Below are 26,195 nucleotides of genomic sequence, written 5' to 3' on the forward strand. Positions count from 1 at the left end.
TCGCAGAACAGATACAGGCAGGCTTTAGGCCCCACCCACGGGCAATTCCCAATTCCCCCCGGCCCCGGGGCCCAGTGCCCAGTGGCAGAGCCGCTGGGGGTGGGGGGGGGTTGTGTGGCTGGCCCTCCTTGGAGGGAGGCTCTTTTTTTTTTTTTTACTCGCAGCGCGCGATCCTCAGCGGCAGCGCCTTCACTCCTCTTCACTTCAGCAGCAGTTCAGCAGCAGGCAGCTTCAGTGCCACAGAAGACCTGGAGGACAGTGAAGGACCTCTGCTGAAGACTAGAGCTGAACCCGCAGAGTACAAGTTTTTTTTTTTTTTGTTTTTTTTTTTTTTTTTTTTTTTTTTTTCTTTTCTTTTTTTTTTTAGTCATCCCTGCCAGGGCCCCGTCGAAACTGTTCCAATCGGGCCCTGCGCTTCCTAAAGCCGGCCCTGGATGCATGAGCATCGGCCCGTGAGCTAGAGGACAGTCTCCCCGCTGGCACCTGTAGCAGACTCATTAACCTCTCCTGTGGACCAGCCGTGGGGGGACAAATACCCCCCCCTTCTAGTGCCAGTTACAGATCCCCACAGAGCCCCTGCACTTTGGCCTCCCCACATGGGCCCTGAGCTCACACCCTGCCCTGCTTCTCCCTGCTGCACAGCGGACGATGGCGGCTTTGAGAGCGGCGTGTACAACAACTCCGCCATCAGCACCCCAAACCTGGACGCCTTGGCCGGGCGCAGCCTCGTCTTCCGGAACGCCTTCACCTCCGTCAGCAGCTGCTCCCCCAGCAGGGCCAGCATCCTGACCGGCTTACCCCAGGTAGGGCCTTCCCGAGCCACGCGCTGGGCAGGGGAGCAGGTGTGGGTCTGCTGCCTCAGGCGCTTGCTGGGCCCATCGATAGCGCCTGGCTATCGGCATCTGTAAGGCATCCAGCCCCATAGCTCAACTAGTCCTTCCCTAGCCCCATCAAGGCTGATTCCCTACACTCCCTGCTCTGGGGCTTTGTCCATGGCTCAAGTGATGGGGCTTCCCCCACTTCCCTTGATGGCCTATTGCCCAGTCGCAGTGTCTGGTGCCTCAGTGGTAGCACACGCTCTGCCCGTGGCACCTGAAGACGGCCGTGGTTTGGCTCCGCAGGGCGGCCGGGGCAGGGATGTGCGGGCCTGGCCAATTTGTCTCATTGTTGGTCTCTGTTTTGCAGCACCAAAATGGGATGTATGGGCTGCACCAGGACGTGCACCATTTCAACTCCTTTGACAAGGTGCAGAGTCTTCCCCTGCTGCTCAGCCAGGCACATATCCGGACAGGTAAACAGCCAGGGTGCTGGGAAGAGAGGGGAGTGGGAGAGTGTGCAAAGCCCGTCCCCTTCCCACATCCGTCTCACTGAACCCCATCCACGCTTGTGAGAGGTGGGCAGCTAAACGTGTGCCTAAGATACTGCCCCACTAGACAAGTTTCATTCTCACACACACACACACACACACACACACTCTAAATCAATGTGATTGACATCACCGATTTAGACATGATTTAAATCAGCAAGCAGGAAACCGTGATTTAAATCGCAATTTTAACCTTGCTTTGCATTTGTCCTTCTCTTGTTTTCCTAAAGAAAGGTTGATTCTCATTGGTTGGTAACCATTCAAGCCTGTTGATTTGCAGCTAAATAGGGAGCCTTTATACTACATTGGGTGCTTCGTTTTGCTAACCAGAAGGATGCAAACATGTATTGCTAAATACTACTTTTTAAACTTAATTTAAATTATTTTAATAGACAATAAGTTTAGGCCTTAACATAGGTTGTCAATATCAAATTGAATTTTAAATAGGTCTGTTTTTTAAATTAAACCTGGATTTAATTTAAATTTAAAAAATTCTTTTTTTTTTAATTCGTCAACTTTTATCGACCCTGCTCCCGCCCCCCCCCTCCCCCCCCAGTTGGGGCCTTGACTCTGCATTTCTGCCTGGACCCGTCACTTTCACTTCTGTATCTAGAGACGCCAGTGGCATCTATAGGCCTAATGTGGTTGTGCAAGCCAGTGTTTCCCTGCTGCCCCAAGCAACTCCTAACCCCGCCCTGGGGGAGCATGGAAAGACCAAAGCAGCATCCTCTGCTCTAATTGCCTGCTCACATGCTTGCTCCTGATGTGCCAGGACTCGTTCTCCTGCAGGGATAATTGGCAAGAAGCACGTTGGGCCGGAGACGGTGTATCCCTTTGATTTCGCGTACACTGAGGAGAACAGCTCTGTGCTGCAGGTGGGCAGAAACATCACCCGGATCAAACGGCTTGTCCGGAAATTCCTGCAGAGCCAGGACGAGAGGTGAGGCCTTGCACACCCCGCCGCAGGATTCTCTCTGGGACTGAGCAACCTTGCCTCCTAGCACCCTGGTCCTGATGAGTTACAGGGAGATGCAGCGGTCAGCACCTTCCATCAGGTTACCAGCTCAGCGTGGGGACCCTCGGGGGCTCTATGGGAACCAGCTTTGCAGCTCTGAGGGCTTGTCTTCAAGTCCCAATTCATCACAGGTGAAAGGAGCTGACGTTTCTCTGTGCAGGTAGCCCCAGGCGTTGGTTGGAGCCAGTTGGTGGCCGGGAGCTAGCGTTCTCACTGGGTCTGGATGGTGGCCCAGAGCTAGGGTTAGGATTGGGGTCCGTGGGAGGCCTCAGGCCATGCTTGAGCAGCCCTTTCCTGCTCGGCCCGTGCGTCAGCCTCTCCCGAGCACCGCAGTCACAAGCTCTCCTCTTGGGATTTCCAGGCCATTCTTCTTGTACGTCGCCTTCCACGATCCCCATCGCTGCGGCCACTCCCAGCCCCAGTACGGGGCCTTCTGTGAGAAGTTCGGCAATGGCGAGAGCGGCATGGGCTGGATCCCCGACTGGAAGCCCCAGCCGTACAGCCCAGAGCACGTGCAGGTAGGACAGGGCCGTTGGGAACCAGCTCCCCACGCTCCAGGCCAGAGCTGGGCGGCAGAGCGGGGAAAGAGGTTTCTGCAGGCAAAGCTGTGGGGTGACTTGGGGTGACCCTGGTCCTTCTTCCCCCCCCACCCCCGACCCCCCAAGGAGTTACGGGGGGATGTGTGGGGTTAGGAGGGGAGCAGCCCTGAGCATGGAGATGGAGCCACAGTCACTGGCAGGGGGTCTGTCCTCAGTTCAGCTCTGCCACCTCCTGTGTCCCCTCCCCACGGCTCTTGGAGCCCCCAGCGCTTAGTAGCTGCTGCGTTTCCTCCCCCCGCAGCTCCCGTACTTCGTTCCAGACACTCCAGCCGCTCGCGCTGACCTGGCCGCCCAGTACACAACAATCGGGCGCATGGACCAAGGCAAGTACCAGCTGTGGTCGGGCAGCAGGATGTGGGGGCCTGAGCCCCCACTGCAGGGTCTTGCTGGGTGAGAGGAGAAAATCCGCCCTCTGCTGGGGTGGGGGGCTGGGATGGAGGCAGCCTTCCTGCTGGGTGGAAGTTCAGGTGCCCCCCAGCAGCTGCACAGCTCTGCTCTTCTCTCTGCACGCAGGGATCGGGCTGGTCCTGGAGGAGCTGCGCAGCGCTGGCTTGCACAACACCACGCTGGTGATTTACACCTCCGACAACGGCATCCCCTTCCCCAGCGGCAGGACCAACCTGTACTGGTCGGGCACTGCTGAGCCGCTGCTGGTCTCCTCCCCCGAACACACCGAGCGCTGGGGGCAGGTCAGCCAGGCCTATGCCAGCCTGTTGGGTAAGCGCGGTCACGTCCTCTCTGGGGCCTAGGCAGGGGCTGGGGCCGTTAGGGGAGTTGGGTGGGGGGGCCCCCATACAGTGCTGTGTAGAGCGATGCCAAACCATGTGTCGTCTCCCCTGCCCGTGCTCTGAGCCCACGGGCATGGCTGAGGTGAAGCACTGGCTCCACAGCCCAAAAGGCGACTCTCTCCCCGCTGGATGGAGTCGCTTGTCTCTCCGAAAGAGGGAGCCGTGCAATCCCCAATGCCACGGGAACCAGTCTGGGGCCAGAAGGAGGAGGCTGGACTCTGAGAGCATGAAGGTGCCCCGCCCCTGGGGAGAGGGGATTGTGGGATAGGTGGGCAACCCCCTGGATGTACAGGGCTGGCCCCAGCTCCAGAGGGCTCACAAACCAACGGGGGACAATGGCTCGGGGCTGCAGCAAGGTGGGCGGATCAGTGCGGGAGGGATGCCTGGAGGAAGTGGGTGTGAAGGCGAAAAGGGCATCGGGGCAGGAAGCAGGAGGCTGCTCCCCGCACAAGGGGAGCCCAGCAAAGGTGTGAGGCTGAGTGTGGAAAGAGAGGAAAGGGAGGCCCAGGAGCCCTGTCCTCCAGCGGCTCGTGCCGGTGACTGACTCTCCCTGGCGGCCCCATAGGAATGGCAGGGAGCACCTGTCACTTCCACAGGGCCCAGCTGCAATTCCCGGGACGACCTCCACCCTCCCGCTGGGTTCTGCCCCCTCCTCTCTCAGGGACCGAGTCTCTCTTCAGGGACTGTTCTGCCCCAATCCTCTTGCCAGTTGCAGCCGTCGCCCTCTTTTCCCCTCTCCAGATCTCACACCCACCATCTTGGACTGGTTCGCCGTCCCCTATCCCAGCTACAGCATCTTCGGCACCAAGACAGTGCAGCTCACCGGGAAATCGCTCCTGCCAGCCCTGGTGTCAGAGCAGCCTTGGATCACCGTCTTCAGCAGCCAGAGCCACCACGAGGTCACCATGTACTACCCCATGCGGGCTATCCAGCACCAGCACTTCCGCTTGATCCACAACCTCCACTTCAGGACGCCTTTCCCTATCGACCAGGACTTCTACGTCTCGCCAACCTTCCAGGACCTGCTCAACCGGACCAGAGCCAGGCAGCCGACCCATTGGAACAAGACCCTGCACCAGTACTACTACAGGGACCGCTGGGAGCTGTTCGACCGGAGCAGCGATCCCACCGAGAGCCGGAACCTGGCCTCCGACTCCCAGTACGCTGAGGTCTTGGAGCTGCTCAAAGCCCACCTGTTGAAGTGGCAGTGGGACACTAATGACCCTTGGGTGTGTGCCCCAGACGGCGTCTTAGAGGAGAAACTGAGCCCCCAGTGCCAGCCACTTTACAATGAACTGTGAGTCACCACCTCACCTTGCTGGAGTCCTGCCTGCATTCCTTACACCAACCCAGCCCCAGGTCCTGCTTGGCCCTCAGCTCCTCCCCAAATCCCCAGAACCCCCATGGGAACAGCTAGCTCGTCTGCTTAATGAGACATCAAGTGCCTAAACATGCAGCCCTCGGGCTCCGGGGTCCACAGAGCAACCCCGCAGCTACTCCAGAGCTCCAGCTACCCTCCGTCTAGCACAAGGTGGGGCAGCAACCAGAGATGGGCTAGTCCCACTTCCCCATTCACACAGCTGGCGTGTGCTTTGTGTGTCAAAACAGCATCTGCCCCTGAAGCTCAAACGGGACATTTTCCTCCTCAGTGGGGTATCAGCAGGCAGCGCTGGACTGCAGCCAACCAGAAAGCTGTCAAATACATGATCTCAGTAAAGTCGCTGGGAGAACGTCCTTGGCTTACTCACAACCTATCCTCTGCGCCGATCTCCTGCTGAAGCCACTTCTCACTGCAGCTCTTCCTGCAGTGGCTCCAACAGCACCTCCTGCAGCCAGAGGTTGGGACTGGTGCTGCTGGGAGCTCCCCACATCGGGGCTTTTGCCCCATTTGCCAGGGAGTCTCCAGCAAGCCATGGAGGAGCTGAGAGCCCCCTCTCCATAGGGCCAGTACATTGGATTTGGTGTCACCAGCTCAGGGAGGGCCAGGAGGGGTCTGAACACACAGTAATGAGAAGGTTTAATTTAGCAAACTACAGAATTTACAGTCCCTGGAACGAGCACACCCTGTTCAGGCCTGGCTCCCTGCTATCCCCAGGGCTCTGGGAGCAGGGTGCGCAGAGATCCAGAGGCAGCTGGGATACCCAGTACAACGAGGCAGACCCGTGGGGGCAGCCAGGCAGGGGACGTGGCAAGGCCTGCGGGAGTTGCTGTTCCCTCCCTGCGCAGGTGGGCTGGTGACTGCACATCCGAGCAGCTAGAGCCAGGCGGGGAGAACAGGTGGAGGTGGCCCAGGCACCAGGCAGAGGTGCCCTGCCCACCCCGGGGACCCGCCCAGGGACACGGTTCAAAGGCAGCCCCGGCTCACCCCAGCCAGCTGCTCTTTCACACCATGACAGGGGTGGCATTAAAAGCAGCCTCTCTCTCTGAACCAGAGTTACTGTGTTTCTCTGCTGACGGGGCAGAGGCCTGCTGGGCAGGCCGGGGGGGCTCACCCAGCGCTGCAAAGTCCATTAACCCGTTAGGTAAGAGGGTCTTTCAACCCTCCCCCTCCCCACACCCCAAACCAAACTCTTGGTTTAAACAGGTGCCATTTGCAGAGTTGCCACGGTGACGGTTCCCCCTGCCCCACCCTGTGTCCAGGGCGATCAGTGAAGATCTTGTTCTAGCCACACGATCTTCTTCTGCTCGTTGGTGACGGCTGCTCGCACAGCGCTGACAAGCGCATCCAGGTCGCTCCAGGTGTCGGGGGCGACGGTGCCGTACAGGCAGGGCACTTTCTCCAGCTGGGCCTCCTCTCGCCGCACACAGTCCAGAAGCTGCTCCTCTGTCGCTCCGAGACGCTGCAGTGCCTTCCTGAAACAGAGCCCGCGGGAGACTCCGTGAGGGGACGCCCTGAGCCGGGTGACCAGCACAAAGCCGGCTACCCGCGGAAGAGGCAGTGGTTGAAAAACTCTCGTGGACTTTAGAGCCAGGATTTCACTGTTTGTCCAGGGGCTAGAGAAGGGGATGGAGTCAGGACTCCTGGGTTCCAGGTCTGCCTCCTGCTGGGAAGCGTGGCTTAGTGACTGTGCAATACACGTAGTGGGCAGCTGGGAGCCCGGACTCCTGGGTTCCAGTCCCAGCTCTGGCACTGACGAACCACCTGAGCATGAGCATTTTACCTTCTGTGCTCAGGTTGGACGATACCTGCCCCGGGGAAGTGCCTTGACACGGGGCTGTGGAGGCCACAGGGTTATTGTTCGAGGCCCCTGGTGTGGGCACAAACATTCCCTCCGCCATACAGTGGGGAAGGGCTCACCCCGGCCAGGCTGCTGGGTGCTATTGCACTGTCTTTACATCAATCACTAGTGCAGCCAACCACGGGGGCACCCTGTGGCTCATTCCCGTCCCCTCCACTGGGTACACGCAGGCATTCAGCTGCTGCAGCCGTGGCACGAGGCACCCAGGGGAGGGCAGGCCCAGGCCCCATTCCCCAGAGCTCCAGCAGTCTCCGGTGAGCAGGAGCCGTTTGCCCTGGGGGGGCCCGGAGCCCGTCTCCGCCCAGAGTGATACGTGGTACGTACTTGAGCTTCTTGGCGTTCTTCTCGCTGATGGAGACGAGGAGGAGGATGGGATAGATCCCCGCGGCGTGCAGGGCTCGCACGCACTCCAGCCCCACGTCCAGCAGGCTGTGCACGTCCTAGAGGGAGCCGGGGAGAGAACGAGAGGGGCTGACACCAAGGGCTCACCGTGGGAAGGGACAGGCGCTGGCCAGGGCTGGTGTTGCTGGTGACCCAACAGGCCCTGGCAAGAGCCAAAGAGTCTGTGGCCAGGGAGCATCACAGAGTCCATTGCTGCGCTCTGGATACAGATTCACCCTCTGCTCCCCAGCGTGGGAGCTGCAGGCACTGGGATTAACAGACGCAGATGCACGGTGGGGTAGCGGGGAGGTTTGGCAGGTCTCGGTGCAGTGTCTGTAGGTGCCTCTGTCCCATCTGCTCCTAACCCAGACCTGGCAGGTGCCCCTCCTACCTGCGGCCCTGCAGCTCTCCCTGGGCGGCCTTTGAGGGGTTGCAGGTAAAACATCAACTGACCTGCTGCAGGTTCGAGACCAGAAACCCTTCACTCTCCTCCTGTCCTTCCCAGCTCCACGCTGCTGGCTTCCCGGTCAGGGAAGGCTCCAATAGTCAGAGCCCAGAGCACCCATCTCAGTCCCTCCTGCTGGCCCAGTGTCCCAGCCTGCCCCCAGCCCCACACCTGTTACCTTCTCCAGCAGCAGCTGAAGCGCCTGGTGTGGGACACAGCAGCGACTGTCCAGCTCCCGCTTTCCCCGGACCAAGGTTCCATTCTGGGCTGCGCATTCAGCCTCACACAGGAGTCCTGGGCGGAGGGGAAAGTAGGGAAGGTGCCAAGTGAAGTAACCAAGTCTGATTCACCGGGAGTGGCCTCATGGGGTCTCCCCCCCACCATGCCACCTCAGGCAGCGTGGGCCTCTGGGGAGTGGTCTCGCCGGGGGAGAGACTCACCCAGCAAAGCAGCGCTGGCTCCTGTGACAGCGTGAGGGCACCGGGGATGTGAACTTGCAGCACTGACGTGCTCTACCCAGATGTGGGGAGATCAAGGGGCTTCAGTGGCAGGGCATGGAGGGAGCAGGGAGCAAGCCCTGACTGCTGCCAGCCCTGGCACCTGGATCCATGCCCCTGCATGAGCACGAGGGATGGGAGCCTGCGCCCAGCATGGCCATGGCAGCAGGTTGGCGCCTGCACCCAGCATGGCCCCGGCAGGATGTCCAGTGGTGAGAGGATGCAGCAGGGACGTACCTGATGGGCATTTTTCAAAGCCCTTGGTGAGGCACAGCTTGTCGCTCAGGATCTTCCCCAGCAGCGTGGGCACAAAGAGAACAGGGCGCAGCTGGGCCAGCTTGTGGGGTCTCACCAGCGTGTACGGCATCAGCGTGAAGCAGCTCCCTGCCTGCAGGCAGATCCGGGGGCAGGCTGGGCAGGCACAAAGGGACAGCAGGGCGGGCAGGTGAACCCAGGGCACTGGAACCCCTGTTGCTGCCAGGCAGCTGCAGGGCTGGGGCTACGCTGGGGAGGCGGATTCATGGCAGCTGGCAGGGGCCTGGCACCAGCCAAGGGAACGCAGCGGGCAGCACTGTGGAGCCCTGAACCCAGCTGAGTGCAACAGCAAGAACCATCTAGCCTGTGCCCTTGTTCATCAGCCGCCTGGTGGCTCTCGGCTGGATTTCTAGGGGGGCTAGCGCTGGCCCCAGGAGGCAGGCTCTGGGCTCTCCCACAGCTCTAGCTAACTGAACGCACCGTCCGCCTTGCTGGGATCGTAGACGTTACAGTCGATGGACGACCACAGAGGGTTGATCTTGCTCTTGTCTGTGCTGATGATCCGCACCAGCTTTGGCTGCCCCCCTGAAGCCTGCAGGTGAGAGAGGAGAGGCCTTGAGTTAGACCCCAGGGAGGCAGGGCAGCCCCCTCCCACCACCGGTGAGGTGCCAGCCCTGACACCGGCTCAGCCAACGTTCAGCAGCTGTCTGACTTCCTGTAAACTGGTCTGACGGATGCACCAAATGGTTGTTCACCGTATGCCAAGTGACGGCCCCCTGGATACCACCCAGCCCACCGTGCAGAATGAACCTCCACTCCTGGGCTGCCCCAAGCCCACAACATGGCGTTCAGTGCTGAGACGCCTGTTCCATTCCCCTCTCCCATGGCTGCAGGGCCCTGCTCAGAGGCCAGGGCACAGAAAGGGAATATCTCCCCAGGGATTCTGGACACACAGGCCTCCAGGCCAGGTCCCCTGCGCCGAAAGTTCTGTTACCTTACGAGCAGACATGGTCTGCTGGGCCATGTCCCGGATAAGGCCGATGAGCCGTTGCTGAGCCCTAGAGAGCAGGAGAAGCAGAGCGTGGTTTGTTAGAGATGGGATTAGCTAGCCCCAGGCAAGGGGGCAGGTATCTCAGCCAGCGAACCCTTCCCATGCAGGCCGGGCTCCTGCAGCCACAAACTCAAGGCCATAAAAGGGCCACTGACTTGGAGCCAAAGAAAAGCATCAAAGAGTCCAGGACACAAGCAGAAAGCTGCCTGGGCTGGAAAGGAGCCTGGCAGAACATGGGCCTGTCTGTGCCATGCCAGAAAGGGGCACTAAATACCCTGAGGCCGCTGCAAAAGCAGCAGGAATATTAATCTGGGGGACAAGACTGCAGGCATCTTGGAGGTTTCGATGGGCTGCAGCCCCCCAGTGCTGGGACACGTCTGTCTGATGAGCCCAGGATGCCCCTGCTCTTGTGGGTGGAGGCTGGGGGGCAGGGGGAGGTACATTATCTGGGGCCTGTGCCACACCTTGCAATGCCCAAGAGGAGCTGTGCCCAGCCTTGCCTGAGCTATCAAAAGCCGTGCTAGGCTGGTACCACATGGGCACATCTGTCACTGTCAGCGGCTGTGCCAGGCCAGGGAAATGCTCTTTGCTGCATGGGACCATGCCACTCCCTGGCAGGACTGTGCTGCATGAAGGGGATTGTGCAGGCAGCAGCTCTAGGAGCAGGCTGCCCCCGGCACAGCTGCACAGGCCACTCACTGGTAGTAGTTGGGGACGATGCCTGCATCCATGTCCTTCATGCTGTAGGGATTCACCCGGCAGGCACTCCACTGGCTCTCGCCCTGGAACACGGTGTCTGTGACATGGAGGATGTCATTGCACTGCACCGGCAGCTCCCCCGCTGCCTTCCCTTCCAGGGCCAGGTTGGCCCGGATGTAGAACGAATCACCCGAGGTCACCACCTTGTTCTCTAGGTCAGTCACCAGCCTCTTGTAACCTGGAGAGCAAGAGAGGAGGGCAGCAGGGCGGGGGCAGGGGAGTGTGCAGCGAGGAGGGGATGCAGTGGGTCTGGGAGGACGTGCGGATGCAGCAGGAGGGACTGGGGCAGACTGGAAGGGATCACGGGGTGGACCGTGCAGGGGACTGAAGCAGGGAGATGGGAGGGGGATGTGCCAATGAGCAGCAGTTGCCTCCAGGGGCCCCTTGGCAGAAGGCTGCAGCCCTTCCCCACTGCACGTGGCTGGAGGAGCCAGCGAGGGTGGATGGATGCAGTCTGAGGAGGGCACGAGAGGGACTTACCCTCCATGTTCATTCTGACAGACAGGCAGCAGAAGCCATTCACCCTCCTCAGGACCCAAAGTGCCTCCTCCAGGGTTGCATCTTCCAGGATGGCCTTGAATGCTGGGTCTGTGACTTCATAATCCACCTGCAGGGGGCAGCAGGTGCAGCGAGACAAGGTGGGCTCAGCAAAGAGACCGCTCACCTGGGGGCCCGCAGCCCCGTCCGGGAGAGACGCACATTCGGGGAGAATGAACTCTCCCCATCTGCTCCCCAGCTCCCCGGAGCGGTGGGGCCGGGGACGCAGGGTCATGAGGGGTGGAAGCAGAGACCTGGCTATTCAGGAGTGAATTGGAAGGACAACTGGGCCAGCAGGACACTTGCATGCAGCCAGTGCCATTAGGCACAAGGCAGCCCAGCTGCAAGGCAGGCAGCAGATATACGGGGTCCAATCAGTCTGGTAGCTGGGGTCTGGACACCAGCCCCTCAGGCGCAGTGAACAGGCACTTGCGAGCTTCTGGCATATCACACTTGCTTCCCCCCACCAAAATGCAGCCACCCCAGGAGGCAGGGGTGGCTCTCGGTATTGTGCCGCCCCAAGCACGGCAGGCAGGCTGCCTTCAGCGGCTTGCCTGCGGGAGGTCCCCAGTCCCGCGGATTCGGCAGCACGCCTGCGGGAGGTCCGTCGAAGCCGCGGGACCAGCGGCCCCTCCGCAGGCATGCCACCGAAGGCACCCTGCCTGCTGCCCTTGCGGCGACCAGCAGAGCACCTCCCGGGACACGCTTGGCGTGCTGGGGCCTGGAGCAGTCCCTGCCAGGAGGGGAACTTGGCAGCTGCCCAGCAGCACGACCCAGCTCCTTAGGGCAAGAGTGGAAAGCGATCTCCTTGCTGCATCGGAACCGCAGGGCACGTGAGAGAGGACGAATGGGGAGACCTCGGCTGGAGTGCTGGGTCCAGCTCTGGACATCTCGCTTTAAGAAACGTGGACAAACTGGAGAGAGCCCAGAGGAGAGCAACTGACCTATGAGGCTGACCTATGAGGAAAGGTGAAAACCCTGGGCTTGTTTAGTCCTGAGAAAAGAAGCCGGGGGGGCCCTGATACCAGTCTGCAGCTGTGTTAAGGGCTGTGTGGCAGAGAAAGGGATCGACTGCTCTCCTTGGCCACTGCAAGTAGGACACGGAGTAATTCGCTTAATCTGCAGCAAGGGAGAGTTAGGTTGGCTGTTGGGAAAGACTCCAGCTCTAAGGACAGCTCAGCACTGGCACCGGCTTCCAAGGGAGGCTGAGGAGCTCCTGTCATTGGAGGTTTGTCAGAACAGGTTAGCCAGACCCCTGCAGGGATGGGTGAGGTGACCCTGGCCCTGCCTCACTACATGGCTCCTGAGGGTTCTTCCAGCCCTACGTCTTTCTGAGTCTGGGAGCGTGGCCGTCTGAGCTGGAATTCAGCCAGGACACCAGGCACCCGCTGGGGTCTAGCGAGAGCCCATCAGTCAGGACCTTGCTTGGCCGCTCATCTGAAGAGCAACAGTTACAACAACTCAGTGCCCGGGGGATGCCAGGCCAGGGCATTCGTTCTGGGCCTTAGTTCAGGGCGATGTGACTGCAGACAAGTGTGAGGGAATAAGGAGAGACAGGCTGAGAGGGAGAGATACGGGGAGGGCGGGCACAGACACAGGCTGAGAGGGAGAGATACGGGGTGGGTGGGCACAGACAGGCTGAGAGGGAGAGATACGGGCGGGTGGGCACAGACACAGGCTGAGAGGGAGAGATGCAGGGCGGGCGGGCACAGACAGGCCGAGAGGGAGAGATACGGGGTGGGTGGGTGGGCACAGACAGGCTGAGAGGAAGAGATACGGGGCGGGCAGGCACAGACACAGGCAGAGAGGGAGAGATACGGGCGGGCAGGCACAGACAGGCTGAGAGGGAGAGATACGGGGCGGGCGGGCACAGACACAGGCAGAGAGGGAGAGATACGGGGCAGGTGGGCACAGACACAGGCTGAGAGGGAGAGATACGGGGCAGGTGGGCACAGACAGGCTGAGAGGGCACAGACAGGCTGAGAGGGGAGATAGGGGCGGGGGGGGGGCACACAGACAGGCTGAGAGGGAGAGATACGGGCGGGCGGGCACAGACACAGAGAGGAGGAGAGACGGGGGCAGGTGGGCACAGACACAGGCTGAGAGGGAGAGATACGGGGCGGGCAGGCACAGACACAGGCTGAGAGGGAGAGATACGGGGCGGGTGGGCACAGACACAGGCAGAGAGGGAGAGATACGGGGCAGGTGGGCACAGACAGGCTGTGAGGGCGAGATCCGGGGCGGCGGGGCACAGACCGGCGGCGAGGGAGAGATACGGGTGGGTGGGTGGGCACAGACAGGCTGAGAGGGAGAGATACGGGGCGGGCGGGTGGGCACAGACAGGCTGAGAGGGAGAGATATGGGGCAGGTGGGCTGGCACAGACAGGCTGAGAGGGAGAGATACGGGACAGGTGGGCACAGACAGGCTGAGAGGGAGAGATACGAGGCGGGTGGGCACAGACAGGCTGAGAGGGAGAGATACGGGGCAGGTGGGCACAGACACAGGCAGAGAGGGAGAGATACAGGGTGGGTGGGCACAGACACAGGCTGACAGGGAGAGATATGGGGCGGGCACAGACAGGCTGAAAGGGAGAGATACGGGGCGGGTGGGTGGGCGGGCACAGACAGGCAGAGAGGCGACGTCAAGCCCCTTACCACCATGATCTGATTGCCTGGGGACAGAGACATCTCGTCTGCAACTGAGCCGGGAGTGACCCTGTGAATGAAGATGCCCGTCTGGTTGCCTCCGATGATGCTGATCTGCTCCAGCAGGGCATTGCCGTGGAAGGCAATGGTGGTGATGCGGCTCAGGATCCGCCGTGCGGGCCGCCGGCGAATGGGTGTGCTGGGGAGGGAAGGGAGACACTTCATGTGAGGCAGCGGAAACAGAGCCAGTTCCAAGCAAGCCCTCCTCCACCCTGCACTACCCCACTTCCCCCACGGTTACTACCTTGTCGGGGGTTCACACTAAGGGCCCAGCTGCTATCGCAAGAGGTGACCCTGGAAGCTCAGCTACCCCCCCCCCCCGTGCTAAACACAGGGCAAGGTGTAGCAAGGAACCAGCGATAGCCAGAGGCAAAGCTTCATAGGTGCCAAGGTTTGCCGGGGGTCAGCCCCCACCCCCCCTCTGTCAGTGGCGTGGCTATGTGTGGAGGAGAGGTGGGTGTGGCCCGTGGGCAGCGGCCAAGTGACTATGGGATTCCTGCCTTCGCCAGTCCTCGCTCAGGAACAATGGGACCGCAGCAAGCTTGGGCGTGAATCTCCCCGCATTAGCCTGCGTGCTTGGTCTGGCGGCTCGTGTGCACCCAGCTGACGTGCACTTACAGTTTGTCAGAGCCCCGCGATCTAGTCCGCTTTGAACTGGATGAAAGGCAGCAGCAGACCCTCTGCTGAACAGAGGGAGAGCAGCACTCCTGGATTTCTACCCCAGAGCTGCTGGAGGAGAGCTCAGTGTGAGAAAACAAACAGCTCTGCCCAGGGACAGCTGCGTCCTCGGAGCTGGAGGCCTAGGAGTTCTCACCAGGATCCCAGAGATGAGGCCCTCACCCTGCTTTATGCCAGGCTCCTGTAGGGCACAGAGCGCTCCCTAATGGGGGACAGAAATCCGCGGGCAGCGCGACGTACCTCTCGTCTAAGGCGAGCGGCCGGGCATTGCCCTCTGAAATGAAGGACAGTTTGAACCAGTGGAGGCAAAGGCACAAGCAACGGAGGATGAAGAGGCCCCTTCCCTCAGTAGCTCCCCTCCCCCCGCACCTCTCTGTGGCTGGCAGCCTGGGCAGGAAGCAGGGTCCATTGCTAGCACCACACACATTTGGCTGGTGAGCCCAGAGATCAGCTGTCACCCAGCACAGATACAGCCCCCGGAGCCACCTGCATCCATCTGCCGGGCCCCTTGTGGTGATGGCACCTGGGCTGGGAGGGCCTGCTCTGCAGCAGAGGATCCCAGACTTCGGGTCATGGTGGCCCTATTAGTGCATCAGTGGGGGGAAGGGCTGGGGTGACAGACAGGGCGAAGTCACGAGACCCTCAGCTCCCCATAGAATCAAGGCACTTGGGTCATGCCCCGGGTGATGCAAACAGACAACAGAGTTTGCTCTCAGCGGCTTGTTGCCAGTAGGGAAAGGAAACACCCACCGTCCTTCTCCACCATCTCATACTCCAAGTCGGACGACTCCGCCTTCTCCCCTGCCATGAGACTGAAATCCACCTCCAGGAACTCCTGGGAGCTGCTGCAGGGGACAGGAGAGGGGGGACGAGGCAGGTCAGCTTGTGCACAAGCGAAGAACGTGCCCCTCCCACAGCATCCCGCTACCCAGGTGCACAGCTGGAGAGACGGGGAGCCGCGCGGCCCGAGCAGGCTGGTTTCAAACAGCCCTGGCTAGTGGTTAACGGAACATATAGCCTGGCGCATGGGGGCAATGCCAAGCAGAAGGCCCTGCAGCATGAGCAACCCTGTGCCCCACGCCCCACCCAGCAAGCGGCGTGCTGCTAGGAGCAGTGCAAACCAGGGCTGCGGCGTGTACCAGGCGATGGTGCCACCCTGCAGAGGCTGGAAGAGATGGGGAAGTACCTCGTGGAGAGGGAGCTCTCTAGGCACTCCTGCGTGGCTCTCCTCTGCAGGGAGAGCTTACAGGGCGGGATGGGGCTGCACGACCGGAAGCTCTCTGGCAGCTCGTGGCTCGTCCTCACGCTGAAATCTGAGCACAGCTGCAAGGGAGGGAGCCATTAGCGTGGCTGGCCATTGCTAACCTCGCTGTTCATTCCCACGCCCGTGCCCCACGTGCCAGGCTCATGCCCACGGAGCTGTGGCCAGAACAAGGCAGGTCCTGCCCTCCCCTCAGCAGTAGGGCTTGGTGGGCCCTGCCCTCTGGCTGTCATCATGCCGCGAGGGGAACTGCCGGGGGGAAAGGAGCCTCCCCAGGGCTGCGTGGGAAGACAAGGGGCTGGGGACGGCAAGAAGGGTCCCGCACCTCGGACACACTGAGGCTGCCCTGGCTCTCGTCCCCGGGGCAGATGGCATGCATGCGCACCAGCCGCTGCTTCCTCTTTGGCCACTGCTCCTCCGGCTCCAGGCTAGCGAGACTGTCCCCCTTCACCTGCCGAGCAAGCAAACGGCACAGAGAATGGGGTCAGAGAGGGCGGCCATGGGCGGCTGTGCCTCCCCAAACAGCCCCACGTGGCCCTGCCCACGCTCCGCCCCAAGGCCCCCTCCTGCTGCCCAGGCAGGCTGCTCCTCCTCTGGGAAGGGAAGCCTGCGGCGGCTGGAGATAGGGCAGCTGGGACGGGGCTGCCCAGCGCTGGGGGGACCCCCTGTGCTGGAGCCACACAACCGAGTGCTCCTGGGCTGAGCGGGACGCCGCATGCCATCCGCTGGGTGCTCAGGGGGCAGGGCTACGCACTGCCTGCCCGCCGGCCCAGTGCTCCGGGGCTGGGGCTGGAGGCACCCGGGTGACCCATGGCAAGGGGGTGCTTGGGGGTGGAAGTGGGGCGGCAGGGGGTGGGGCCTCAGGTGGAAGGGGTGGGCCAGGCCAGGGGCTAGCCTCCCCAAGCCTGTTATTCACCCACCGCCCATGAGGGCCGCTTCCCAGGCAGGAAGAGGGTGCAGGACAGGTGTTACCAGACGGGCTGACATGGGGATCCCAGCTTGTGCCCATCTCCTGCGGGGGTCTTGGCTGGTGGCCAAAAAGCTGTGATCTGGCCTCTGGGATGGGCATAGGACCAGCTGCTGTGCCAGGGCCCCAGCCTCTCACCCCGTGCACCCTGCTGCCCAGCTCTGCCTGCTGCTTCCTCAGCTCACAGATCTGGTCCGTCAGCTCAAACACTTTCCTGCGGAGGGAATCCTTCTCCAGCAGGTTCTGGGAGATCTCCAGCTGGGCCGCGTCCCTCGCGCCGTATGCCTGGGGGGACAAACACGTCAGGGACGGGAGGTTTGGAGCAAAGTGCCGGTGATCCCTGGGCGAGGCACAGCCGGGGCAGAGGGGCAGACACTGACGGTGTAGTCAGGGCAGAGAGCGCGAGAGACCGGCTCAGGGCTGCACGAGCATTGGCCTGCTAAACCCACGGATGTGAGTTCAATCCTTGAGGGGGCCATTTAGGAAAGTGGGGATTGGTCCTGCTTTGAGCAGGGGGTTGTCCCTTCCAACCCTAATAATCTGTGATTCTGTGACTTCACGGAGAGATGGGGGAAGGGGAAGGAGGCCATAGCTACAAACAACGGGCACCCGGGCTAGCCAGCTGAAGCACAGCCCCACGGCACGAGGGAGAGGCCTCGTGGCCACTGGGCTCCAAACAGCCACAAGCCCAGCGAGCTGCAGAATCTCCATTCACTGTGGATTGATCAATCCCAAGGCCAGCAAAGACCACTGGGACCATGTGGTCTGACCCCCTGCATGACACCCCCAAAATCAGCCTGTGCGCGTGCAGCCGCCTTATTCAGCACCAGGGTCTGAACCAGGGACCTGCAGCGCTGACAGCACCAGCCACTACAGCTTGAGCTAAGGAGCCCAGCTGTGTAGTGGGCAGACCCAGAGGGAGACACCCCCTGAGCAGGGGATATACATGCAGCCAGCCAGGCAGGGACCCCTGGGTACCTGATCTCGCTCCTTCTGCAGCTCGGCCACTTGCCCCTGCAAGGCACTGATTTTCTCCTTGTAGATCTCACACTCCACCTTCATTTTGTGGCACTCAATCAGGGTGTGCTCCTTCTCCTCCCAATACTGAAGGGAGACACAGAGAGTCAAGCGGGCAGCAGGGAGTCAGCAAAGGGGACAGGTGAAAGCCCCCAAGAACACTTGTCCAGCCCTGAGGGAGACAGATCCTGGATCTGGTCTCCCAAGGTTACCCACACTCCACAAAAAATCCCTCCTGCATAGGGAAGCTTGGCCAGATTTCCATGCTGTGTGGTGAGGCAGGACTTTCACCCATGTGGTTAGTGGGGCCAGGCATTAGGCTAGGAAGGCCAGCCAGAAGACGACACCCCATGGTGTGGAGAAGGAGGTTGTGAGACACTGCTCTGCTCCATAAACCTTGGGTTTGTCGTTGATCCACTCCTCGTTTTAGGCGTGATTCCTCCCCCCTCCAGCACCTGTTACCAATAAGTACCCCAGTTCCTCAGGCCTGGCAGCTCTGACCTGCTTGCGCTGATTCTCAGCGATCACTGCCTGGTCCCTCAGTGAGTGGATTCGATCAAGGAGCTCCTGTTTGCCCTCCAGAGCCTCATCCAGGTTCTGCTCCAGGATATCCTTCTGCACCTGGCCAAGCAACACCAACTGGTTAGCGGGGCCACCCCAAGGTCACGAACGAGGCTGCTGCCCAGGCAGCTTTGTGCATCCCGGCTAGAACTAGGGGATCTGCCTCCCCAGCAAACCCTGGTCCCACCAGGCACCCCGTGGCTCTCGGACTGTCCACAGGAGGGAGTTGGGAAGGGGGAGGCTTTACCAGGCTGAAAGTCTCCAGCACCACCAGTGACCGGAGCTTCTCGTTTTCCTCCCTCAGCTGCAGCAGCTCATCCGCCTGTGGCTGCAGATCACTGGGCATGCGCAGGGACCTCTCCCTCTCACAGTAAGACTCCACCCTGGCTCGCTGCAGCTCCTGCTTCATCAGATACAGCTGCCAGAGGACAAAGAGAGCACAGGTCCCTAACGTTACACTCAGCTGCGTCGTGCCAGCTACACTACGCCCGGCGTTTAATCTAGAACCCAGCATCTAGAGTGGGAACGGCTGCCTTTTTTGGGAACACAACTGTGGGCCATGTTCTAGAACCCCGACTTGAGTGTTTACACCGAGCTGAGAAGACTGCTGAAAGGATGAGATTGGTCTGTTTTGCTCTAGAACAGAACCCCCCGACCATGACTTTGGAACGTGGGACCGTGTTCTAGAATGTGGCACACGGCTTGCTCTAGAACCCAGGATTCTAGATTAGCTCTGTAACAGAGACGAGATCATTCACTCTAGAACACAGCCCTACCCTACTTCATTTTAGAGCATGTACCCCACCCTTTGTTCTAGACGGCTGTCTTCTCTCTTGGACATGGGACATGTTTATAAAGTGCTGATGCAGGGACGAAAAACAATTCTCAACTCTGAGCCAGAAATGTCAACACAACTCCTTGGGGGTTTGTCAGCACTTCTGTTACTAAGGTGATTTCAGATTCGATGAGCAGAACATAGTCGGGGGATCCCACCTCTCCAGACTGTTTGAAGGGCCCTTGGCACCACTCTGGGGGAGGCTTGCCAGTTTTGGTTGGATGTATTCCTGGAGGTTTCATCACATGACATAGTCTCTAATTAAAGGTTGTTCTTTAATTCCTGGAGGCTCCAAGACAATCCTGGAGGGTTGTGAACCCTAGTGGGGGAGCGAAAGCCCAGCCCTTTTGCTTTGTTCAATTTTGTATTAATTTCCCAAGGATCGAAGGTGTAACTCATGTGAAAGGTCCAACACATCCAAGAGCCACCTGTGGAATGCCAGTAAGGAACATGCTCCACCTGGACCCCTGGGAGCCAGAGCAGAGTGACTGAACCCCTACAATGCACCCAGGCAAGGAGAAAAGGGAATCCCAGTTCACACCCTCTGGGGGCCTGGGTGGGCAAGTCAGTGTCACCCTCGTATGGTGCATCCACTGCCCCCAGGCCTTCCTCATACACCACAGAGATGGGGCAGAGTGTGCATGGCCCGGGCTGCTGGCCCATCTGTCCTCTCAGGCAGCACTCGACAGGCTGGGGATGGAGATCTAGGATCCCGCCAGCCCTGCCTGCTAGGTCCCTGGGGGACAAGGAGGCATACGCTGTGCTGTCGTGAATGGCTTGGCAGGGGCTCTGGTACGAAGGGGACGACTGGGTCTGGATACTGAGACCGACAGAAACTCACAACCTGGAGTTAACGAGGATGAGCCCTACAGGCCCCAGGGGGTTCCCTACCCCAGCACCCCGGCCCGCCGGGCCCACCCCCTTCAGGGAAGCCAGCTATTGAGCTGCAGGACTGTTGGGGGCAGTCGATGTGCCAGTCCTGGGGGAGGAAGGGCACTGAGGGCCGGATAGCAGTAAGGGCTGTTGGGTGAGAAGCGAACCCAGCCAGCGGGGCCAGACGTCCCTGGTGGGACGTCCATGGCAGGCACGTGCTGCCCTGGGCACTGGTGCTGTGACGACGTCCCCGAGGCCCGGGGTTGTACTCACCTCCTCTTGCAGGCCCTGGCTCCGCGTGATGGCCAGGTCCTTCTCCTGCAGGGCGTTGGTGTAGTGCATGGACAGGTTGTACATCTCGTCCTTCAGCTTCAGCACCTCGTGGAAGTGGGAGCTGACCTCCCGCTTCATGCGGTTGTGCTCAGCCTCGATGCCCCGCAGACACTTGTTCTGGGCCTCCAGCTGGGACACGTGGTCCTTCAGCTGGCGGCAGTGGTGCAGCAGAGACACCTTCTGGTGCTTCTCCTGGGTCAGCTCCTCCTGCAAGCTGTTCACGGCCTTTGCCAGGCACTCGGTCAGCTTGGAGGTCTCAATCAGGCCTGCGGTGAGGGGAGATCAGCTCCGGCCTGCACGAATCAGCTGAGAGCCCTCCCCAGCCCATGCTCTAGAGTCCTGCATGCCAAGCGCTTCCGAGCAGGCTCTGAGCCCCAGCCCCCTGCTCACCCCGGATCAGCAGCAGGGACAGGGCCCCAGCTCACTAGTCGCTGTATACATTTCACAGGCGCTCCCACTTCCTAGAGGCAGCCCAATGCCCTCCCAGGGCTCTGCCCGTCCCCTCCCCGGTGCTCCCCAGGGCAGGGAGAGCGGAGGGACGTCCCTTCCCTAGCGGATAAGCAAGGTGATTTACGATGGCCGTGGAACGTTGTCGTCGATGATTTTTGCTGTGGTAGAGCCTACAGGCCTCACTCAAGGCTTGGTGCCCCGTCGTGCTGGGTGCTGTCCGTGCGTGTAATGAACTGACGGTGCCTGTCCCAGAGACGCCCATAGCTCACCCCTCGGCTCTGCCCTGGTCCGTGGGCTGGGGCCAGTTTGCTCTGCCAGTAGCATTGCAATAGTAGCCAGGGCATTTTATGGACACAGGTTACAGCTCCTCCCCGGTATTCCACCTCATGCCCTCCACATGGCGAGATTGTGGCCTGTGTTCCAGCAATGTCGTAATCACGACTGCCACGCGCTGGTGGAACGACCCAGCTCCAGTCCCCGGACCCGGGCAGAACAATAGCAACTAGCGAGTTAGGAAACAGTCTCACGCTGTCCTCTCGTGCTGCCCTGCAGTGAGGGCTCGTGGCTGGGGGTTCCCCTCACAGCTGGCCTGGCTCAGAGACAGCTCTGGCAGTGGGGGCCGACTTACCACTGAAGTTGTTGAGGTCAATGGAGGGTTCCAGGCCAGTTATCAGGGTGTAGGTGTCGGGGTTGTGAAGTTTCAGGCTTTCCAGGAAGGCCAGGGCTCCGTTCTTCCCCCGGGTTTTCAGAAGATCCAACATGTGACCTAGAGATGGGTTAGGAAAACACAGGCCCGCTGACCACAGGCCTAGCAGGACCCAGAGTGCCCCTGGAGCCAGATGTGGGGACACATCCCCGCACAGGCCCCGTTTTCGGCTCCGGCGGGTGCCTGGCTGGGCCAATGGCCCTGCCTGGCTCTGCAGCTCTCCCCAGGTCTGTATCAAACCCGCTCTGCGCGGCCCACGTTCATTAGTCACCTGACACAGCGTAAAGAGAAACAAAAGTAATAGATTGAGGCCAGGTGCACATGGGTGGGGCTGGGGGGGGGAGGATTCTCATCCCAGGTCTGCCCGCAGGCACCAGCCGGGCACGTCTCCATAGCAAGATACAGCAGAGCAAGCTGTGAGCTCCCCAGAAACGGGGAATGTGTGTAAACATGGACCAGGCCGAGAGCCTTGTCCCCAGCGCTGCCTGCCGGGGCGAGAGGTAACACCCTGGGGCGCCGCACGGGGGCTGCTGGCAATATGTGAGGGCAGCAGGCACCGTTGTGCACCCAGGCGGCCTCTCCGCAAGCCCCGTGCTGCGGGAAGTGCACTGCCAGGCAGCAGCCCCAGGTCCCAGGGCTGGCCCCAGCCTCTTGCTCCCCGTGGGAAGCTGGAAGAGGTGGCACATGCAGGAACGGCCGGTCTGAGCCGCGGGGTAAGGGTCAGCGCTTAGCAGCTCTGGAGGGGATCCCAGCCAGCCCTTGTCCACAAGCAGCAGCTCCAAGATGGGGCCCTCAGGCCGCGGCAGTGACATGGGCCCTCGGGGAAGAGCCCTTGTCCCGGACACTCACCCACTCTCATGGCGCTGTTGGTGAACTGGGGGCCATGCAGAACCTCCTCCTCATCCAGCTGGTCCAGGACCTTGGCCTGGCGCAGGTAGGGGGTAAGCCGGTTCGGGCAGGTGCTGCGCACGATCCGGTAGCGATGGCTCTCCAGAATCTCCCAGAGCTGCTCCTCATCCAGGTCCCGGAGCTCCGTGTCTGCCTGGCAAGAGGCTGCCATAGCAGGGCCTACCAGGGGCAGAGGAGGGATGGAGGTGAGAGAAAAGCGGGAGGAAGAGAAGAGAGATGGTGGTGAAAGACCAGGCCCAGCCCTGGACGGCACAGTACGGGTTACCTATCAGCGGTCGCTGGGAAGACAAGATTCTTCATGGTGATTTGGGACAATGTGGAATAACTATGGAACTGGAGAATTAGGGTTAGCGTGAATCTCTGTGTTGCACATGGCAGGAAGCCTTGACGATGGCGAGATCTAAGGCCAGAAGGAATGACGAAGGAAGGACGTCTGGGTCAAAGACTGACTAAAGAGAGAAGAGGAAGGTTCTAAAAGGAAGGCCTCTGACTGGCAGGGGTGACCACAGATGGTTTTAAACAAGACAAAAAGAATCTGTCTTAAAATGAGCCAGCACGGCCCTTCCCACCCCCCCACCAGCCTTATCTGACCCGTAAAGCCCATGTTAACCAGGTGCGGTGCAAAGCTGTTGGTCGGCAAGAAGGAGGGGCAGAGATAAGGAGAAAAGGTCTTGGGAGAAGAAGGGTGTAAATCTGGACTGAAATTGGAACTGGAGCTGGTTGTTGGCTAACGTGGCAATGGGCTGTGGCAGCATTTGTTCGCTGAAGGGTATAAAACGCGTTCGGAATCTGGGGGGGGGTTTGTGCTGGAGCACGCCAGGATGGGACGGTTTTCCCTAAGTCAGCCTGTTTGTCAGCACACTGAGCACACGCCTGTGCACACTGTTACTGGGGCTGGGTGTAGGGACTGCTGCTTTTTAGGCTCGTGGGCAGGGCTAGAGTAATTGTATAAAATACCATTTGGCCTTTGAACTTTAAGGCGTTTGTGGTTAAATTAGTGTCTGGTGGGTTCCCATGTTAATATTAATCATTTCTAACATTACTGATAATTCCAGTGATGCACTGCTGCTCTGCAGTGTGTAGCAGCTACCATGCACCACCCCAGAGGCAGCTGCCTGCCAGCGGCAGGTGAAGTGATTCTGACATGCACAGGCTGCACAGCACTGGATAGCCTATTGGCTATGATTAGAGCCAACTGCAGGCTCATCCCTATCTATAAACCGGGGAGGCGGGCACAGTCCCGGCCCCAGCCCCAAGGCACCTCCATTCTTAGTCCTGTCAAGATGGGAGGCTCCAGATAACCATAAAATACCCAGCAATCCTCATCTGCCCAAGGGTCTGCCCCCGGTTCCCATCTTTCCAGCAGTTCTGGCCCAGTTACTTTCAGCAGGGAGGGAGCAGCGACGCCAGAGGAAAGCGAGGCTCTTTAAAAGGAGAAAAGCAGCATCCCCCGGAGCGTCAGGAAAAGGGGCCCTGAGCCCGTCACCAGAACCCTGCATTCCTGTCCTCACGCCCCATGGCCCCCTACCCCCGGTCTCAGCCCCAGGGCCCTGAGCCCTTTCCCAGGGGCCCGACCCACTGGGGCTCTCGTCTCAGCTCCTGCAGCAACAAGCACAGTATAAGAACCTGACCTGACCTGTTTCTTCTCTGTCTGGGGGGACCTGGCGTCACTGCATGTGCTGGGTGGGGAGCCAACCCCGGCCCAGGCCGTGAGCACCTCGCTCCCCCGGGGGAAAGGTCCCTGCCCACCCCTGGGTCACAGGAGATGGAACGAACACACCAGTCTGGCTTCCCTCTTCCCCTCCTGCAGCCAGCAGTGCCGGGCTGGGATCGTGCGGAGCAGGAACACGGCTCTGCAGTGCTAGAGAAGCTGCTGCTCCAGTGCGCGGGTCCCTCGCCCAGGGCATGGCTGGGTCCCAGCTGGTGATTGTCCCCTGGGCTCAGAGGGGCACAAAGTCCAGGGGGGAGGGAAACGCTTCTCCTCAGGAGCAGGGACACAAAAACCTTTAAGCACAGGAGCCTTGGCTGGTACCTGTAGCAGGGCAGACAAGGAGCCCCGGGGCTGGTGCCCGCCAGGGGGACGATGAGCCCAGCCCAGCCCTGGCTGCTGGTGCAGAGGCGCTCGCCCTGGGGCAGCCTGGGCCCCCCCCGAAGGCCTCGGGGGCTGCGTTGCGGGATGATGGAGAGGGTGGAGGAAGCAGAACCTGCTCACCCCCCTCTGAACCCTGGGAACTGCCCCCTGCTCCGAGCTGGCTCCCTGCTCCCTGCCTGGGAGAGCTGAGCCAAGGGGGGCGGGGGGAAGAGACCCACTCAGGGCTTCCTTGGCCCCATGCGGCGCAGTGCAGGGAAAGCAGGAGGCCTGGGAGAGCAGGCCAAGGGGGAGGCTGTGCCCGGACCGTGAGGGTGCAGAGCAAGGGCCAGGAGAAGTTAGATCTCACGTCCTGCCTCCCTCCATGGCTCTAGCCAATAGGCCATTTCTCTTCCTGTCCAAAGGAGCTGCTGAGGGCAGCCACGCTCTGCCAGGCATTCGAGTGAGGAGTTTTTGTAGGCAGGCCCCTGTGTGAAGCACTTGGAGGTAAAGGTGTTACTGGCAGTCGTGCGCATGACTGGGCCTTCGCCCCGATACCAGAACAGTCACTGCACGCGCTGGTGACGCCGCCTCACCCTCAGTGCCCCAGGAGCACAAGGCTGAAAAGAGACCCCCCCCCTCCCCGCCTCGCCTCTGCATAACGTTAAGAGCTCACAATGCTCATCTCCTGCGGCTCCCAAACAGTCCTCCAGCAAAGCCAGGGCAGGCCAGCCCCGACCTTCCCACTAGCTCGCAGGGCCACGCAGGGGCACACACCCGGCCTTCCCCCTAGCCTGTGCAGGGCACCTTTCAAGCTAGCAATGCCCACACGGGCTGAGCAGCCGTAAGGAGGTGGCCTCCCCTGCTTTCACCCAGGCCTTTAGCTCTTTAAACTCACACTTGGCCTTGGGAGACACCCGTAGGGCAGCAGCAGGGCTCCAAACTTGGCCTCCGCCTGGTTCCTCATTCCAGGAATAACTGTGGGAGTCTCTGCTAGCTCCTGGCAGCAGCTGCCTTGGAGGCTGGGTTCCAGGGCCCAGCAGCTGGTAGGAGGCATGCCAAGAGGCCCTGGCGTCATCCTTTGTTTTGCTCAGCAACCAGCAGTCTTCAGGCTGGGGGTGTCATGAGGAGAGGACATCAAATGATCTGCGGCTGAGTGTCTCCTTACGTACGGACGTGCCGGTACCTGGGCGCCTGCCCACACGCTCAGGTGGACGGGGGTTGCACACAGGGCTTACTGAGCACTTTACAAACATCAATCAACCCCCGCCCCTCCCAAGCCAGACCCCTTTAAACATGTTTAGTCAATGACCCGTGTTTCCCAATGACCCGTTGCAGGAGTCAAACGCTGACGCGCTGCATGGCAGGAAAGACTCAGTGTCTCCTCAAGGCAACCAGGAAATCAGCAGGCTCCAACTCTCAGACTTGTGAAGGGACCTTTGTGATCATCTAGGCTGACCCCCGGCACAGCGCAGGCCACAGAACCTCACCCAGCCTCTGGCCGAGTTACTGTCATCCTCAAATCAGGGTTTAAAGACTTCAAGCTCGAGCTCTCCAAGGCGGGATGGGCTTGGAGATGCTCAAGTTAGAACAGAAGCGGCGGGGAGGGCTGAGTGTCAAAGGGATCGTGGCTCAGGCTGGGTGCTACAGGGATGACACTGGTGCCAAGGGACTCTCCCCTCGCGAGCCCTGAGATCTCGGCGCAGTGAGACACCGAGCCGGAGCTGCTAGGTAAGGAGGTTAGTTCCCTGAACACTGGAACGCACGAGACCACCAGGACTGGGAGCCAGGACAGCAGAGCTGTATTCAGCTCTGCCCCTGAATCACTGACTGATCTTGGGTAAATCAGCCTCTCCGGGCCTTCATTTCACCCCACGCCCCCTACAATGGGAGAGCGAT

At 60.5% G+C, this 26,195-nt stretch overlaps 2 protein-coding genes across 8 annotated transcripts in view; one reads left to right on the forward strand and one right to left on the reverse strand.

Moving 5' to 3' along the window:
• The window catches only part of SGSH (N-sulfoglucosamine sulfohydrolase), a 9,629-nt gene extending 1,465 nt beyond the window's left edge, over positions 1 to 8,164 (forward strand). For both annotated transcript variants that reach the window (XM_039500854.1, XM_039500853.1), the window contains exons 2-8: positions 643 to 803; positions 1,186 to 1,291; positions 2,156 to 2,306; positions 2,743 to 2,899; positions 3,222 to 3,303; positions 3,494 to 3,697; positions 4,510 to 8,164. In XM_039500854.1, coding sequence (XP_039356788.1) covers positions 1,198 to 1,291; positions 2,156 to 2,306; positions 2,743 to 2,899; positions 3,222 to 3,303; positions 3,494 to 3,697; positions 4,510 to 5,069 — 1,248 coding nt within the window. In that variant the 5' untranslated portion in view covers positions 643 to 803; positions 1,186 to 1,197 and the 3' untranslated portion in view covers positions 5,070 to 8,164. The remainder of the gene's footprint in view (positions 1 to 642; positions 804 to 1,185; positions 1,292 to 2,155; positions 2,307 to 2,742; positions 2,900 to 3,221; positions 3,304 to 3,493; positions 3,698 to 4,509) is intronic.
• CARD14 (caspase recruitment domain family member 14) overlaps positions 5,769 to 26,195 on the reverse strand; it is a 23,950-nt gene continuing 3,523 nt past the window's right edge. For 2 of the 6 annotated variants that reach the window (XM_039500843.1, XM_039500842.1), the window contains 20 exons: positions 22,169 to 22,387; positions 21,242 to 21,379; positions 20,104 to 20,429; positions 18,370 to 18,540; positions 18,063 to 18,182; positions 17,523 to 17,648; positions 16,683 to 16,829; positions 15,903 to 16,028; positions 15,503 to 15,639; positions 15,067 to 15,161; positions 14,479 to 14,590; positions 13,588 to 13,777; positions 10,876 to 11,002; positions 10,336 to 10,573; positions 9,580 to 9,643; positions 9,066 to 9,177; positions 8,568 to 8,741; positions 8,012 to 8,127; positions 7,332 to 7,447; positions 5,769 to 6,621 (listed from right to left, as the gene is read on the reverse strand). In XM_039500843.1, coding sequence (XP_039356777.1) covers positions 6,414 to 6,621; positions 7,332 to 7,447; positions 8,012 to 8,127; positions 8,568 to 8,741; positions 9,066 to 9,177; positions 9,580 to 9,643; positions 10,336 to 10,573; positions 10,876 to 11,002; positions 13,588 to 13,777; positions 14,479 to 14,590; positions 15,067 to 15,161; positions 15,503 to 15,639; positions 15,903 to 16,028; positions 16,683 to 16,829; positions 17,523 to 17,648; positions 18,063 to 18,182; positions 18,370 to 18,540; positions 20,104 to 20,429; positions 21,242 to 21,379; positions 22,169 to 22,387 — 3,062 coding nt within the window. In that variant the 3' untranslated portion in view covers positions 5,769 to 6,413. Of the gene's footprint in view, positions 6,622 to 7,331; positions 7,448 to 8,011; positions 8,128 to 8,567; positions 8,742 to 9,065; positions 9,178 to 9,579; positions 9,644 to 10,331; positions 10,574 to 10,875; positions 11,003 to 13,587; positions 13,778 to 14,478; positions 14,591 to 15,066; positions 15,162 to 15,502; positions 15,640 to 15,902; positions 16,029 to 16,682; positions 16,830 to 17,522; positions 17,649 to 18,062; positions 18,183 to 18,369; positions 19,082 to 20,103; positions 20,430 to 21,241; positions 21,380 to 22,168; positions 22,388 to 25,194; positions 25,512 to 26,195 lie in introns of those variants that run through there. The other 4 variants (XM_039500844.1, XM_039500845.1, XM_039500846.1 and 1 more) reach the window with 4 other exon arrangements.

The sequence above is a fragment of the Mauremys reevesii genome, linkage group 15 (genome assembly GCF_016161935.1).
Source record: "Mauremys reevesii isolate NIE-2019 linkage group 15, ASM1616193v1, whole genome shotgun sequence".
Lineage (NCBI taxonomy): Eukaryota > Metazoa > Chordata > Testudines > Geoemydidae > Mauremys > Mauremys reevesii.